The sequence below is a fragment of the Cavia porcellus genome, unplaced genomic scaffold, assembly GCF_034190915.1.
Source record: "Cavia porcellus strain 051 isolate PalLab524CR breed Dunkin Hartley unplaced genomic scaffold, mCavPor4.1 scaffold_7, whole genome shotgun sequence".
NCBI lineage: Eukaryota > Metazoa > Chordata > Mammalia > Rodentia > Caviidae > Cavia > Cavia porcellus.
Window position 1 is genome coordinate 79,605,150 of NW_026947490.1, and position 14,360 is coordinate 79,619,509.

At 43.1% G+C, this 14,360-nt stretch overlaps 1 protein-coding gene across 3 annotated transcripts in view; it reads right to left on the reverse strand.

The window, feature by feature from the left end:
• Positions 1-355: 355 nt before the first annotated feature.
• The window catches only part of LOC111755823 (skin secretory protein xP2-like), a 52,134-nt gene continuing 38,129 nt past the window's right edge, over positions 356-14,360 (reverse strand). For all 3 annotated transcript variants that reach the window (XR_002790378.2, XM_063253891.1, XM_063253890.1), the window contains 3 exons: positions 2,061-2,256; positions 883-1,010; positions 356-690 (listed from right to left, as the gene is read on the reverse strand). Coding sequence is in view for 2 of the 3 variants with exons in the window: in XM_063253891.1 (XP_063109961.1) it covers positions 389-690; positions 883-1,010; positions 2,061-2,170 (540 nt within the window). In the remaining variant the exon portion in view is untranslated. The remainder of the gene's footprint in view (positions 691-882; positions 1,011-2,060; positions 2,257-14,360) is intronic.

Genomic DNA, 14,360 nt, shown 5'->3' on the forward strand with positions numbered 1-14,360 from the left:
GAGAAGAATGAAGGGATCGTGTTCCAAGTAAAAATAACAGGACATTTCAGTAAATATGTGAAAGAGAAATTAATAGGATCTGTCTAGAATTTTCCTTTGTTAGAAAAAAATCAAGATTCATCAGTTCCTTCCAAGATTCTGTGACCAAAGAGAATTCCAATTACCCTGATGTGGAAAATGAGAATTACATGGTAATTACAAGGTAAACTACAGGGACATACAGTGATAGGTGTCAGGGACTACCAGTGGGGGAAGGGGAGGAACTGCTGCCCAGCACAGCACGGAGGGGAAGGCTCTGGCCCTGGACAGTGGTGTCCAGTGCACAAACACCAAGAATGTACTTCAGGCCTCCATGCCGATTGTTTAAACTTAACTACAAGCTTACCTTTTATTTGAAAAGAATCCTATTGTTTATATACAGCCAGAAAGTCAGAGCAAATGCATACACCAAAACATGAGCCACAGTAATGCAGGGGAAGGGCAGGGGTGGGGCAGGAGCAGGCCCCCGGGGGAGCTCAGGAGCTGAGCTCTGCTGTGGAGCCACCAGGAGCCCCTGCCCTGCACCTGGTGCAGAGGGGCTTCCTGGGGCTGGCTCCTCCTGTGGTATCAGAGCTGGGGAAGGAGCTGCAGGTGGAGCTGGTGTGGGCTCCGCAGGTGGGACTTCAGCTTGGGCTGGATCTGGCCCTCCAACTATGAGAAGAGAAAAGATCAGCAACTGTCCATGTTCCTTCCTGGGGCAAAACCTTCCCACCACATGTCAGAGACAGCTCTATGCACAAAGCCTCCCCCCGGGAAGTCCTCCAGACTGCAGCTGCAGCTGTAGTCCTGAGGGTCCCAGTGTGCAAAGGCCCATCCCCTCCCCACATGCCCACAGCACCATACCCCAGTCCTCCTCATGCATGGCCTCTGCCTTGGTGGGCACAGTGTGCTTTCCTTGGTCCAGGGCTTCAGCTGGGGGATCCTCCTGCAAGTCCACCTCCAGCGAGGTGTCAAGGACATCAGACATGGACCTGGGGAAGGTGGGTACAGCACAGTGAGAGGCCTGGCCTTGCCTCCCACGTTCCCTGCTAGGGCACCTGTGGGGGGTAGACCAGTGTGTGTATGGTCCAGCCCCGCCCTCTCCCCATCCTTAAGGGGCAGACCTTGCCCAGGCAGCCCTGAGCACCTGACAGAGATCCTATGGGAGGAAGCCCTTGTCCAGTGGTGTGACCACCTCTGCCTTCTTTAGGGCAGCTGCTGCACCATCCCTCTGCGCATCCCCACTGTCAGCTCCATGGGACAGAGACTGGTATCTGCTGTGTGGCTGCACTCAAGGACTGCTGCCCCATAAATATCTGAGGACGAGGGGACAGCGGGCATCAGTCCTGTGCTGCCCCTCCTCAGCTTCAGCGCATGGAGCCATGTGTTGCCCAGTTCTCAGTGCCTCTGCTCGGCTCCTCCTGCACTGTGCGTGTGCACATCTAGGGAGGTGAGGAAGGGGTCACCTGTACCGTAATGTGAGCCGTATCCGTTGTGCTGCCAAGGTGACTCCGTGCCCCCAAATAACATTGGAACCCAAAAGGCCCCTTCCATCTATTCTTGTTACAAGATCACATTCCATGCCTCACAAAACTACCTCCACACTGTGCACCTCTGCATATATTCATGGATTGGTGTACTCACCTACTTTTCTGTGACATGTGAGTGGGCCTCGGCCCACTGCTATCCCCAAAAGCTTCCTGCTCCGGTATACCCTGAAGCCCATACAATGACTCTCCAATCTCTTTTACAAAAAACAGAGCAACCTTCCCCAAGGGCAAGGCTCAGTGTGGGTGACACAGAGCTTCCCAGTGAGGAAGGAAGGTCATCCCTGAAAATCCACAGCAGGTCTGCCACAGGGCCAAGCCCAGGCGCCACGCTTCCCATGGAGACCCCATTTCTTCCTGCAGCGACCCTGTTAACTTCATTCTTTAAGCCCCTCGCTGTTCAAAGTGGCAGAGAGGCAGAGAGAAATACTTGGTCACTAAGGCTTGGAGCCATCGGTGGCTAAGTCCTGCTGGTCAGCTCAGGACAGAACTCACCTTCCCAGCATCAAAGCGTGTGGTGTGAAAATGTCACCCCTTGGGGTCTCCAGGAAGGGGCAGCCATGGATAGGGCAGCTGTCCAGCGAGTCCTGCTCCAGGGGCTCCATCAGGGTAAGCGGTGGGTGCGCCTGCTCCGTCCTCAATGTGCAGACCTCTGCTGGGCTCTCGGCAGCCTGGTTTCTGATCTGTGATGCTATAGAGGGAGACACAGAGTCAGTGTTCCACCTGTCACTTGACCAGAGGGTTTAAGGCTGAAGCAAAGACCAGACTCCAAACGTCCATAGTGCGCACTGGAGGGCCCCAACAGAAAAGGGATTCTTAACTAAAAGTGAAATTTCAGAAGGGTCACCTAGAAATACGAGCATTTTCAGGCCAGCTTGTGAGCTGAGATGAGGGCGTACGAAACTCCATCCATGAAGAGCAACAATGGACAACTCCTGAGACTCCTCCCATGGTGGAAGTTAGAAAGCAGAGGCTTAGCCTGGGTGGCAAGTCCACTTACGAGGGGACTCAGAGTGTTCCCAGGTTTCTGATGAAAAGTTCTCAAGGGACTCAGGTCCAGATTCCTTATCCCTGTGAGGCTGAACAACTGTGTTATTTACCTCTTATTTACAATGTCATTTAGACCAGGAGGTCTGTGACATCTGACCTCTAGGGCCCGGAGAAGTCCTGGGAGAGACTAAGTGTCAGAGAAATGGACGGAGCACAAGGACCTGATGACTGGGTGAGCACAGCCTTGGTGTAGGAGCTGGGACAGGGTAGAAGGATGGTAAGGCTAGTGCCACATGGACACCTGGGCAGGAGCTAAGAGGAGGCGATCGCCAGAATTAAGTCCCAACAGAAAGTGAAATCATGTAGTTTCTGTGTCCCTTTTCTGTTATTCCCACCACCATGTGGACAGTCACCCTGCCCCTCCCCGGGTGGAGGCTGAGAAAAGATGTGGATGCTGAGGACATGGTGCTCTGATTCCTTTGGGAGCAGCACCCTGGGCCCGCTGTTCACCAAGTTCTGCAGGGAGGTGGTGAAGGTGTTATCGGTTCCCCAGTCTCCTCTCTTTCCTCCTGTGGCCACAGTACAGAGTTCCCTTGGCTCACACGCACATCCCTACACCGCAGGTGGCACCCGTTGTTGTTGTGGGTCCCAGTGTGTGTCACAGACACACAGTACGCAGGCCCTATGGGCAGTTCCAGGCCGACACCTGGGTGCAGCTCTGTGGGAGTGTGCCCAGCAGATATCTCTAAGTGTGAAGCTCTGCCTGACCACAGCTGGTGCTGCTTTTCCCCCAGATGACCTTGTGTAGCTAATGCACAAACAGCTCTGTCACAGGCTTCTCCCCCAGGAGACAGGAGATGGCTCTGGCGTAGTAGATGATCACTGGGCACTGCCCTTCTCCTGCCAGCCCTGTCATGGGTGGGGATGTGACAGGAACCCAGGCCACAGCCTCCCAGCTCCTACTCCTGCCCAGAAGGAACGTCATTCAGCACTCTGACCTCCACACCCAGACCCACAGCCACACACACACACACACACACACACACACACACACACACACACAGTGAGGGCCAAGGGCAGGCACTGTGCAGGTGACTCACAGAGGTGGCTGGACCTGAATACTCCTGGCCTGTAGTCAGTGGCTCCATGTTTATGGGGGTCAGGTCTGTGTATTTAAACACAGTTTGAGGGGACAGTAGGTGGTAACTGTGAGATACAGTACTTGTGAGCTCATGGAGCTCATCATCCCAGTGGGGATGAAGGACACATTCACACATCACCTGGGGACTTTTCTGTGGCCATTGCTGTCCTCTCCTGTCTTCCCATCTCAAGCAGACCATGTGCTTGGTGTCCCTAGTGGAGACTTTTCCTTTTCCCACAGGGTGGGGCTGTCACCACTGAGTACAGATGTTTCTGGTAGGTCTTCTTCAAACAGTAAAACCCCCCTGGGTCTCCCATGTGTTGCTTCTTGTGACAGAGTGATGGCATGCCATTGTGTGGATGGGACACGAATTGTCCCATGCCCATATGCTGATGGCCATTTGTGCTGTCTCCAGTGTTTAAAAAAAAGAGCAGCTGTCTCCAGCTGCTCTGACCATTCTTACTTACATCTCTCCACTGAAACAAGCTTCTCTATCTTGGAGAGAACACTTAGGTGGGAAATTGCTGGATCATATTGGTGGTGTATGACTAACTTAGAAAGTCTGTTGAGGTTGGTATTTAAACCAGAGTTGGGAGGGTTTCTTGCTTCTGTTTCCTTCCATATTGTTTTTGTTTGGACTTGTCTCATTTTGTTGTGATGTATTGTGTTTTTGTGAGAATTGTGATATCATATCCCTGTACTTTCAGTGCTTTCTGAGTTGATTTTGTGTAATCTACTAGAGAAAACCTAGAATGTTACATAAAACTGAACAGTTTTGTTTTGGAGGAAAGATAAATATCACCTATAATTTCACCAAAAATTTGTCAGTTTTCTTTGCAAATATGCTTTAGTCCACACACAGTGCCTAAGATTTACCTTCATGTAGATATTGACCTAGAGTCAGGTGTTGGCATTGTTTCAAATTTTAATTTTTAACTCTCATCCTGAGTACATTAGGTATAATTTTTATGCTTCTGCAGAACTCCATCATATTCTTGTACAATACAAAATGGACATGTTTAAGAGACTGAAGAGGCACAAAGTGTCAAATGATCTGCAAAAGAAAAAATTGAAAGAGGGAGAAAAGTTGGCATATTTGAGGGGAAACATCTGTATTATGAAATGGAAAGCAAAAGAGATGCCTCCTTCTAGCAGCTCTTCACAATACCAAGATGATAGCGCTTGAAAGAGAAAAAGAAACTGAAGGAAATTCAAAGGTTTGTAATAATTCTTTGGGTAAAGTTAACAGAGTTGACCAACATCTAACAAGTTATCCTATAATTAAAAAGTAAGAAACCAAATAGTATTATACAACATGTATGCACCTTCAGGGCCAAACAATATGGGACAGTGTGTCATTTATTCCAATCAAGGCAGTTCAAGAAGTCATTTACTATTTAGAGTAGATCGAAGAGATCAAATAATGGGAAAATGTAGGATAGCGAAACACCAAGCAGGATTCCATCATCATCTTCACCATTATCTTTAGTGAGTAGACATTACACTGAAATTACACCACCCACAGAAAAAAAGGGACGGCAACACAACTGTGTGAAATATGTTGCTCACAGAATGACAATAATGGGAAAAGAAAGCCACAAAAGACTAGATACTGCCATCTGATTGTAACATTGTGCTGTATATTGAATGTTTTAAAATATACTATATGCAGGAAAATTATTGAATAAATTTGATTAAACTGTCATTTTATATTTCCTGTTATATTAGAAAAATTAACAAAAAACTTTGTAATTTTGGTTATCTTGTATTTAAACAATTGGACTGATAATTGCTAAAAATGAAGCTGTTATCATCACACTTATACACAAGTTTGTATGGTATAGACTTTTATTTCTTGGAGAAAATACTGATATGTAAAATTGCTGGACCACACTGCTGGTATACATTGAAATTAAAAGTTAGTGAAGTATGCTTGAAAAAGGTTTTTTAAAGCAGAGTGTGAGGGATTGTTTTTGTTTTGTTTTGGTTTGGTTTGGTTTAATTTGGTTTGGTTTGGTTTGGTTTGGCTTGGTGAGGATTGTGAATCTCTTTCACTTTTAGTGGTTTCTGGATTGATGTTGTATAATCGTCCTGAGAACAAACTATATTTATATAACATAAATTCAATATTTTGTCATAAAAAATTTAAAAAGGAAAATATAAAAATCACCTATTTTTTTCACCAATCCAAAGATTTCACAATTTATCTTGCATGTATACCTTAGTCGACACACCTTGCATAAGACTTAACACTATGTACACAGTGGTCTACTCTTAAGTATTTTCATTGCTTCAATTTTTTATTTTCAACCTTTTAAATAAAATGGCTGCAACTATGCTGCTCAATATACCCTCTAAGAATCTGGTGTGAGGAAAATTCCATCATCTTTCTTGAAATTTTTTTTAATACTCAAAGTTTGATCAGGAATTTCTGTCTGAGGTATCTTCCCACACCCTTTTAAATTTTGTTTTTCTGCTTTAATTTTGAGGCTGGGTCTAACTAATTCACTAACTTGGCCAGGCTGGGTTTACGTTTGTGACCTCCTTCCTTAGCCTCACAGAGTACTAAGGTTTCAGGGATACAATCTCCTTACTTTCTAACTGACGAGGGGTGTATACATTTATGGGGTATGATGTGCTGCTTTGATATATGACCACATTGCAGAAACAGTCTTTCTAATTAATATAAATACCACCTTACAGTCTACAATTTCTTTCACAGTGAATAGGATTCAAAATGCCATGGTATAGCACTTTGAAAGATACACTGCTTCTTAACTGTGATTACCATGCAGTTCTGTAGATCACTAAAGATTTCTTCTCCATTGTGACTGAGACTTTGCATCTTTTGGTGAGCATCCTCCTTTTTCTCTTCCTTCCTGGAATTTTTTTTTATCAATCTGCCCAAGAAAGTTATTGAAGTTTGAAGATACTTTCCCCACTCCTCCCACAGTCTCCTGGGATTTGTTTTTTAATTTCTGGAGAGTGAATGCAGACTGACCTTTGCACTTAGCTACATCCTTCTATACTTTTAAAACATTTTTTATTTTGAGTCAATACTCAAAAACCAATAACATTCTTGTACACAAATAACAAACTTACTGAAGGAGAAATTAGGCAGGTAGCACTTTTCACAATAGCACCAAAAACAAATACATACATACATACATACATACTTAGGAATCAATCTAACAAAGGAAGTAAAGATCTCTACATTGAAAACCATAGTACTCTGAAAAAGGAGATGAAAGAGAATAGCAGAAAATGAAAGGATACTTCTTGCTCATGAGTAGGAAAAACCAGTATAGTGAAAATGGCCATACTCCCAAAATTGTTGTACAGACTTAATGAAATCTCAATCAAAATAGCATTAGCATACCTCATAGAATTAGAGAAAACAGCCCTCAAATTGATTTGAAACAAGAGACATAGAATAGCGAAAGCAATTGTGGGCAACAAAAGAAAGGCAGAGGAGATCATGATCCCTGACTTGCCCATAGGTTCTAACAGATTTTTAGTAGGTTCTTAGGTTTTCAGCATGTAAGGGTTGTATCCTCTGACAACAGAGACAGTTTTACTATTTCTTGTCTTATTTGGATGTCTCTGACTTCTTTCTCTTGACTAATTTCAGTGGCCAGGACATTTTGTTGAATGGAAGAAGCCCAGTGGGTACCCTCGTATGATTCCTGACCTTCATGGAAAATCTTTTAGCTCCAACCCATTGAACATGATGTCAGGTGTAGAGTTGTCGTGCGGGACATTTCCTATGCTGAGACCAATTCCTTCTGTACGTAGGATGTCATTCAGGTAGCTTTTATCATGAAACAATGCTGAAGTTTTTCAAATGACTTTATTCAGTTATCTTAAGGTGTTAGGATTTCAGTGCTTCATCCTGTGATGTGTTTTGTCATATTGAATAGTTTGTACCCGCAGAACCTTTGATGCACAGCTGAGATTAATCCTGATATTGATGGTGTTTGAAACTTTGAATGTGCTGGTTAATTTAGTTTATAAATACTTCATTGAGCATTTTTTAATTTATGTTCACTAGGAATATTGGCCTGTGCAGTAAAACCTGGGACTGTAACTTGTTCTGTGAGTGTTCTGCAAGGTGAGCAAATATTTCTAATAAATTTTACCTTGATAAATGAGCAGTATCTTACAGTATGAGTAGCACATGATGCCTAATGTCACATGATACAACTGATGGACAATTCCTCTCTCTCCCATCTCTGTGTCTTTCTCCTCTCCCCTTCCCAACATACACACACACACACACACACACACACACACACACACACTGTGGGACTGTGAGTGATCATCCCCCAACAGGCAGATGTTATGGAGGAGACTGTCCCTGGAGAGGAGGAGTAAAAGAAATGGAAATGCCTCACCTCACATGAAATTAGAGACATGTGTAAAACGTGAGAAACACTGCAAAATTTTGCAGAAAAGCACCACCAGAACAAGGCTGTAGCAGTGTGAGTGATGAATTTGTTTAGCAACAACACAACTTCTGAGAAATTCTCAAAAAGAAGAATAGCAAATATCATTCCGTAGGCTCCTTCTTAAAGCTGCATGAAAACAACAAAATTCCACTGAGCCCATAGATGGCAGTGATTCCATCAGCGATGGTGAGTGTCATCCTACCCGATGACCTGCTTCTCTGGTGTTCTTCACAGTACTCACAAAGGTTTTCAAAAGGAAATGTAGGTTAATTTGTTTACTTTTCTTTATATATTATATTTATTATTTTATTTTGTAGGATTGCAGTTACTTCCATAGGAACATTTCTGGGTTGTGGAATGAATCATATGAGTTTCTAATTATTTTGCATTGTGTTTAGAGGGCATTCTTCGTATGACAATTTTTTTTTCAAGTTTCTGTTGACAGAATATGAACTGTTTGGTAAATGTTCCATATGTACCAGAGGAGGGTGTGTCTTTTCCTGCTGTGGGATGAAGTATTCTGTGTACGACATTAGTTGGTTGACAGAGTTCTTCAGGTTTTCTGCATTCTTAGTTTCTTTGTTGATCACTGAAATAGAGGTGTTGAATGTCCGATTATAATTGTACATTGTCGCTTCTTGGTTATGTGTTTTGAAGCTGTTATGTGCATATTCCGTATTGTTAGATCTTAATGAACTGACACTTTTATCACTATGAGATATCTTTCTTCAGCCCTGAAAGTACTTTGCTCTAACATCTCCCTTCTCTCGGCTGACGATAGTATGGTATATCCTTTGCTACTCTTTTACTTTGAGCTTACTTTCTTTTTATATTGGAAATGGATTTCTTGTCAACAGTACACAGGTGAGTCTTGCTTATTCTGTCACCATGGTAATCCTTTCCCTTTAAAATAACATGTTTCCATTATGTCCATTGAGTATGATAATCAATTTTGTTCCCTTAATCGTGTTCTTTTGAATCTGAGTCTTTTTTATGAATTTTTTTTATCTACTATTGATTTATTCCTACACATCTTTGGGTTTGTTTTTTTTTTTTGGTTACTTTAAGGTTTATAGTATGCAACTTTTAACATTTCATAGTCTGTCTTCAAATACCATTGTACCTTCACATGTGCCCAAAGAGTTAGACAGAAGTAAATCCTATATCTTCTCTCTAACAGTATTATATTGTCCCACATTACTTTCACCTACGTTGTGAATACCATAATGCTAGATTTTCCTTAAGCATTTGTCTTTCTAAGGGACCTTTTTGTAACAAGGGAAGTATTTTGTAAGTACCTGTATATTTGTCACTTTGAATTCCCCTCAATCCCTTAAGTAGTTCAGATTTTCAGCCAACATCATTTTCCTTTTCCTGATGGATTTTAATGAACAGGGCTGATCAGCTAGAGGTTCATTTACTCATCTTTTGCATGTCTTTTTTTTTTTCTTTTTGGTAGTGCTGGGGATCAAACCAAGGGCCTTGTGCATGCAAGGGAAGAGCTCTACCCGTGAGCCACATACCCGCCCTCATTTCCACCCCCCACACACACACATTTTTTGGGTTTTTCTCCCCTCATTTTTATTTTTGAGAAAAATTTTCACTCTGCATAATCTTCAGTTAAAGTTTTGGTTTTTTCTCCTTTAAGAACTTTCCAGATTTTTCTTCAGTATATTCCAACAGAATGTCTCCTACTATTCTTACCATTATTCCTTGCATACAGTGTCTTCTGTCTCTGCCTGTTCTTCAGATTTACTCTTTAACACTGATGTCAACTGATATGACTGTAACATGCTTTGTATAATTTTCTTTTAGTTTCTTGTGCCTGGAATCCATTACAGTTCTTGGATGTGTGAGTTTATCATGCTTATCGCATCTGGAAATTTTTCAGCCATTATTTCTACTATTGATGTTAGTGTATGTTTGTAACACACAATATTTACGTGTTTGGGGAAACTGATTCATGCATATAGTATTCCTCAATCATGTTCAGCCTCTTCATCCACCTCTCTTTACTCCACCTCCTGATCCTCTTTCATCTCTAAAAAGTCTTTTTTGTTTCCTATCGTTTCTCCTTTATTTTACGCTGCTATTATTTTATGATTTATATGATTTCACATATTAAAAAACAAGATGTCTGGTTTTCTGTGTCTCACTTATTTCATTTAACATTAAAGTCTCATGTTCCATCCATTTTCATAATTCTTTATGGATGAATAACATACACACATATATAATATATATAATATAGATATAATATAGATATATCTCATACTTTCTTTATCCAATCATCTGTTGATAGGCATCTCAGCTGTTTCCAGAGTTTAGGTATGGTAAGTTTCTTAGCTATAAACACAGGTTAACCCATATCATTACAGTATTATGTTTTTAACTCTTTCAGAACAAAACCAAGAAAAGTGTAACTGAGTCAAATGAAATTTCTATTTTTAGGGGTTTTTTTTTTTAGGAATCTCTGTACTGATTTCCATGGTGGTTGTGCTAGTTTATGTTTTTTAAATTTTAAGAATTTTATTACAGTACAAGACATGTTGCCATTAATCCACAAAAGACACCCCTTGCTTCACACACAGCCCATCATTCCACCCCCTTCATGGAATGGCTTGGGGAGTCCTCCTCCGTGAGTGTCTTTAGCTGTGCTTTCTTGGCTGCACTGATGTCCCTGATTGACTCAAATGTTCACCTGGGAAGAGCCAGAATTGGCACAGTATCAGATCCCATGGATGAAGACACCCCATAATATTTCTGCTAAATGCCACATGGCACAGGACATTCTCCGTGGTCTTGGTTGTCAATTCAAATTTCACCGCATTTCTTTTGCAGTCTTGGCCCTGATCTGCCATCTTTCTTGTTCCTCAAGGTTCCACCATCACTTTCCAGGGAGATCCTTGGACCCAGCCCTCCCATGTCCACAGGCCAGTGCTCACCTGTGCTTGCTGGACTCAGCACCCTACACTCTCCTGGAGGACAAGCCCAACCTCCTTCTCACTCCTCCCAGGTCAGGCCTGGCTCCTCCTCCACAGGATCCCAGAGAAGATGGCCAGGGAATTTTGCTCCAGCCCAACCCACCACTCCTTTCTCTCCCTCTGAAGCAGTGGATCACTGACAACACTGATCAAATGCCATCGTCAGAAGAATCAGGCCGGGTTAACCCAGGACCTTTTCCACCCCGGGTGCTAACATTTAGTGGATCACAAATGACATCCTAGGTTCTTATGGGAGGGACGCCAGCCAAGGGTTTCTAAATCTCGTGTTTATGAAGCTTAGCCACACTTTCCAGGGTCAAGCTTCTAGCTCCTCTTGCCTATCTTTTCAGCAACCTTTGACCCTTTGATGGAATCTTCATCCCCATCCAACATTAATTAGATATCCAGCTAGCTGAGTGGTACTCCAAGGTCCTCAGGATTGTGGGCTGGGCTAAAGCAAGGAGGGAATTGTAACATGCATGACAAAACTGAACTTCTAAAGTTAGGTAATTTTCTTTTCAAACAAGTGTCTTCAAATTTCCTCCTACTGAGCACAACCCCTACCCCCACCCCACACCTTGGCCCGATAAGGTGACAAAATATGCAGATACTTACCCCAGAACATTAGTCCCAATTTGCTTTCCATAGGAAAGGAAGAGCTGGCTTTGGATAAATCATTTTTCCATCTCAACAAAATAAATGTCCTCCCGTGATCTGGTCAGCAGTGAGGAAACAGACCTGAGTCTATAGACCTAAGTGGCCAGTAATCATTTAGCCAGATCTTCCAGAGAACTTTCTACCATTCATTTGAATTTACATAAACCCTCAGAGACCTGAAGCCAAGCAGGAACGGCAATTACCATTTTATCCACTGAGCAGTCTGAGTTCAGAGAGGGTGAGTCTTTTGGGCAAGATCACACAGGGACTAACAGGGGTGTGCATGGAACTCCATTATTTTTGAAGCCTGATCAGGGACAGGTATTGATGCTGGGACAGATGGGGTGATTTGGTTTTAGCGGGATGCATTAGCTTGATTGAGAGCTAGGGAAGGGAAAGAGATATCCCAGATTCTGGAGTTTAGATCTGGAGAATCACTGGGGAGTTTGGGTGAGACTGGAGAAGGAAAGAAGAGAAAAATCTGACCTGACAGAATGGGTCCTGAGAATTATTTAGGTAATATTGATAAATGGCAGGTAAGTCATGTAGCAAGTATGCATGGAAAGATTTTTAGGTGGGTGATGATCTGGGGTCTTGATGATGTTTGTCTAGAATTATTAGGCCAGCTGTTGTCATTTATCTCATCCCCTGGGGAATAAGTGGTCCTGATTTTTTGTTGATCTTCAGGCCCGACTTCCAACTGGTACGTCTCTGGCCACAATTGTGGTGTACATAAAGCCAAAAAACAGATAAGTAAGTATGGGCCAAATAATAAAATTACCAAGCCTATGGTGAATAGAAACAACCAATGCTTTACGAGGAAAATTCAGTATTAGCATTTATAACTAGGATGAGTAGCAGCTTTAGGAAATTTTAGAATCTGATATAGCCCTAACCTCTTGCCTAATATCTTGAATAGCCATAAAGATATTAGAAGGATCAGCAAAAATACACAGCACTTAGTTTTTATAATGACATGAATTTGTGTGTGTGTGCTTTTGTTTGAATGTCTGATGTCATCTGATTTTGGAGTACAGCTTGTCTTATAAATATATATAATTTTTTTAATTTGGCAGAGGGAAAGAACAGTGAAGAGCTCTTATTTTGGAGGGCATGTAGGTAAATGACAAGTTTATCTATGTATTTCATTATGCTTTTCTGCTGTGTGTTTAAGACCAAGTTAAAATGAGACCTGTGTTAATTAAAATTGACCTTTCCCTGTCTATCCAGGTCAGCAAGGCTCTGCAGACACTGTGCTTGGAACCATGTGCAGAGCTCCTCAGCACTTCTCTCAGTGCCAGGAGCCAGGCAGGATCAGTTTTGGTTGAACCTGTCTTGGTGATCCTAGTACTTACACCATACATCTTATCGAGCCCTGTCTTCTGGAGGTTATCAGACTCCCTGCTTGGGAGACTGAGTAACTAGTCAGGGTTGTAGGATCCTTTGGAAAAGGTGTTCTCATATCCCAGATCTCTGCTGACTTTGGAGGGCCAAAGCCAAAATATTGGCTGTCCTCATAGTACAGTTATCTGTCTAATGTTGACCTCTAAACTTCAGTTGTTGAACACCCAGAAGAGAAAGAAGAGAGGAGAGAAGACATTAGTTATACAGCTTTCGTTAGCAGGTGTAAAGCACAAGTGTAAATTGTTTTGGATCCCTGTCATCTCCTGTTGAAAACAGAGGGTTGTAAGACTTAAGAGTTGGGAAAGCCCATGACCATAGAGTAGAAGAGCAGGTAGCCTGAGCCTTGCAGCGTGGCAGGCCTTTGGAAGGCTCTAGGTGGGCTCAGGCTGGGCATGGATCAGTTCGCTAGTGGAGGCAGGGAGCCCCAGTGTGGTGCCAGTAGGGAGGGGAAGGGCAGTGCAGTGCAGTGCAGGGTGGCCATGGAGTGTCCTGGCCTGGGATGCTATGGCAGGTATGGCTTGGGGTGTGGCCCACTGTGGTTGGGGTCCTGCTGTGTGGGAGGGGGGTAGGGGTGTGTGGTGTAGGGTTGAGTTTTTTCCTACCCTGGGCTGGGCTCAGGCCTGGGTGTGGGGGCAGTGGCAGATGTTGTGGTCCTAATTATTGCATTTTGACCTGTATGATGGCACATGTGCCTGCTCTGTCATGTTGCCAAGGCCATGAGGGTGGCAAGCAGGCTCTAGGTAGGGCAGGCTGGGTTTGCTTGCACAGCCTGGGGTCCTGACCTGGGACCAAACAACATAGGCAAGGAAGCTGTGTGATCATGGCAGGGATTTGACAAGGAAAAAGTCAGGGAGGAAGCAATGGCGAAATCATTACCTGGCATTTTATAAGTGTACAGTAGAGGTTTTGAAGTCCACAACTTATTATCAAAGTACTTTTTTAACCTTACATGCTTTCAAAGAAGGAAAGTACAAAGTGGTAGGAAAAAATCAAAAATAAGATCAGAGAAAGGAAGTCTTCTCATGCTCACAGTGAGTGACTGAAACAACTTGGCCATGAGTCATCAGTCTCATCCTGGAGAGGTGAGAACGGAGGATCTCAACAGCTAAGATTGGCTCCCCACCGGCAGAACATTAGACCATGTTATGGATTAAAAACTGGCAGGCAACTT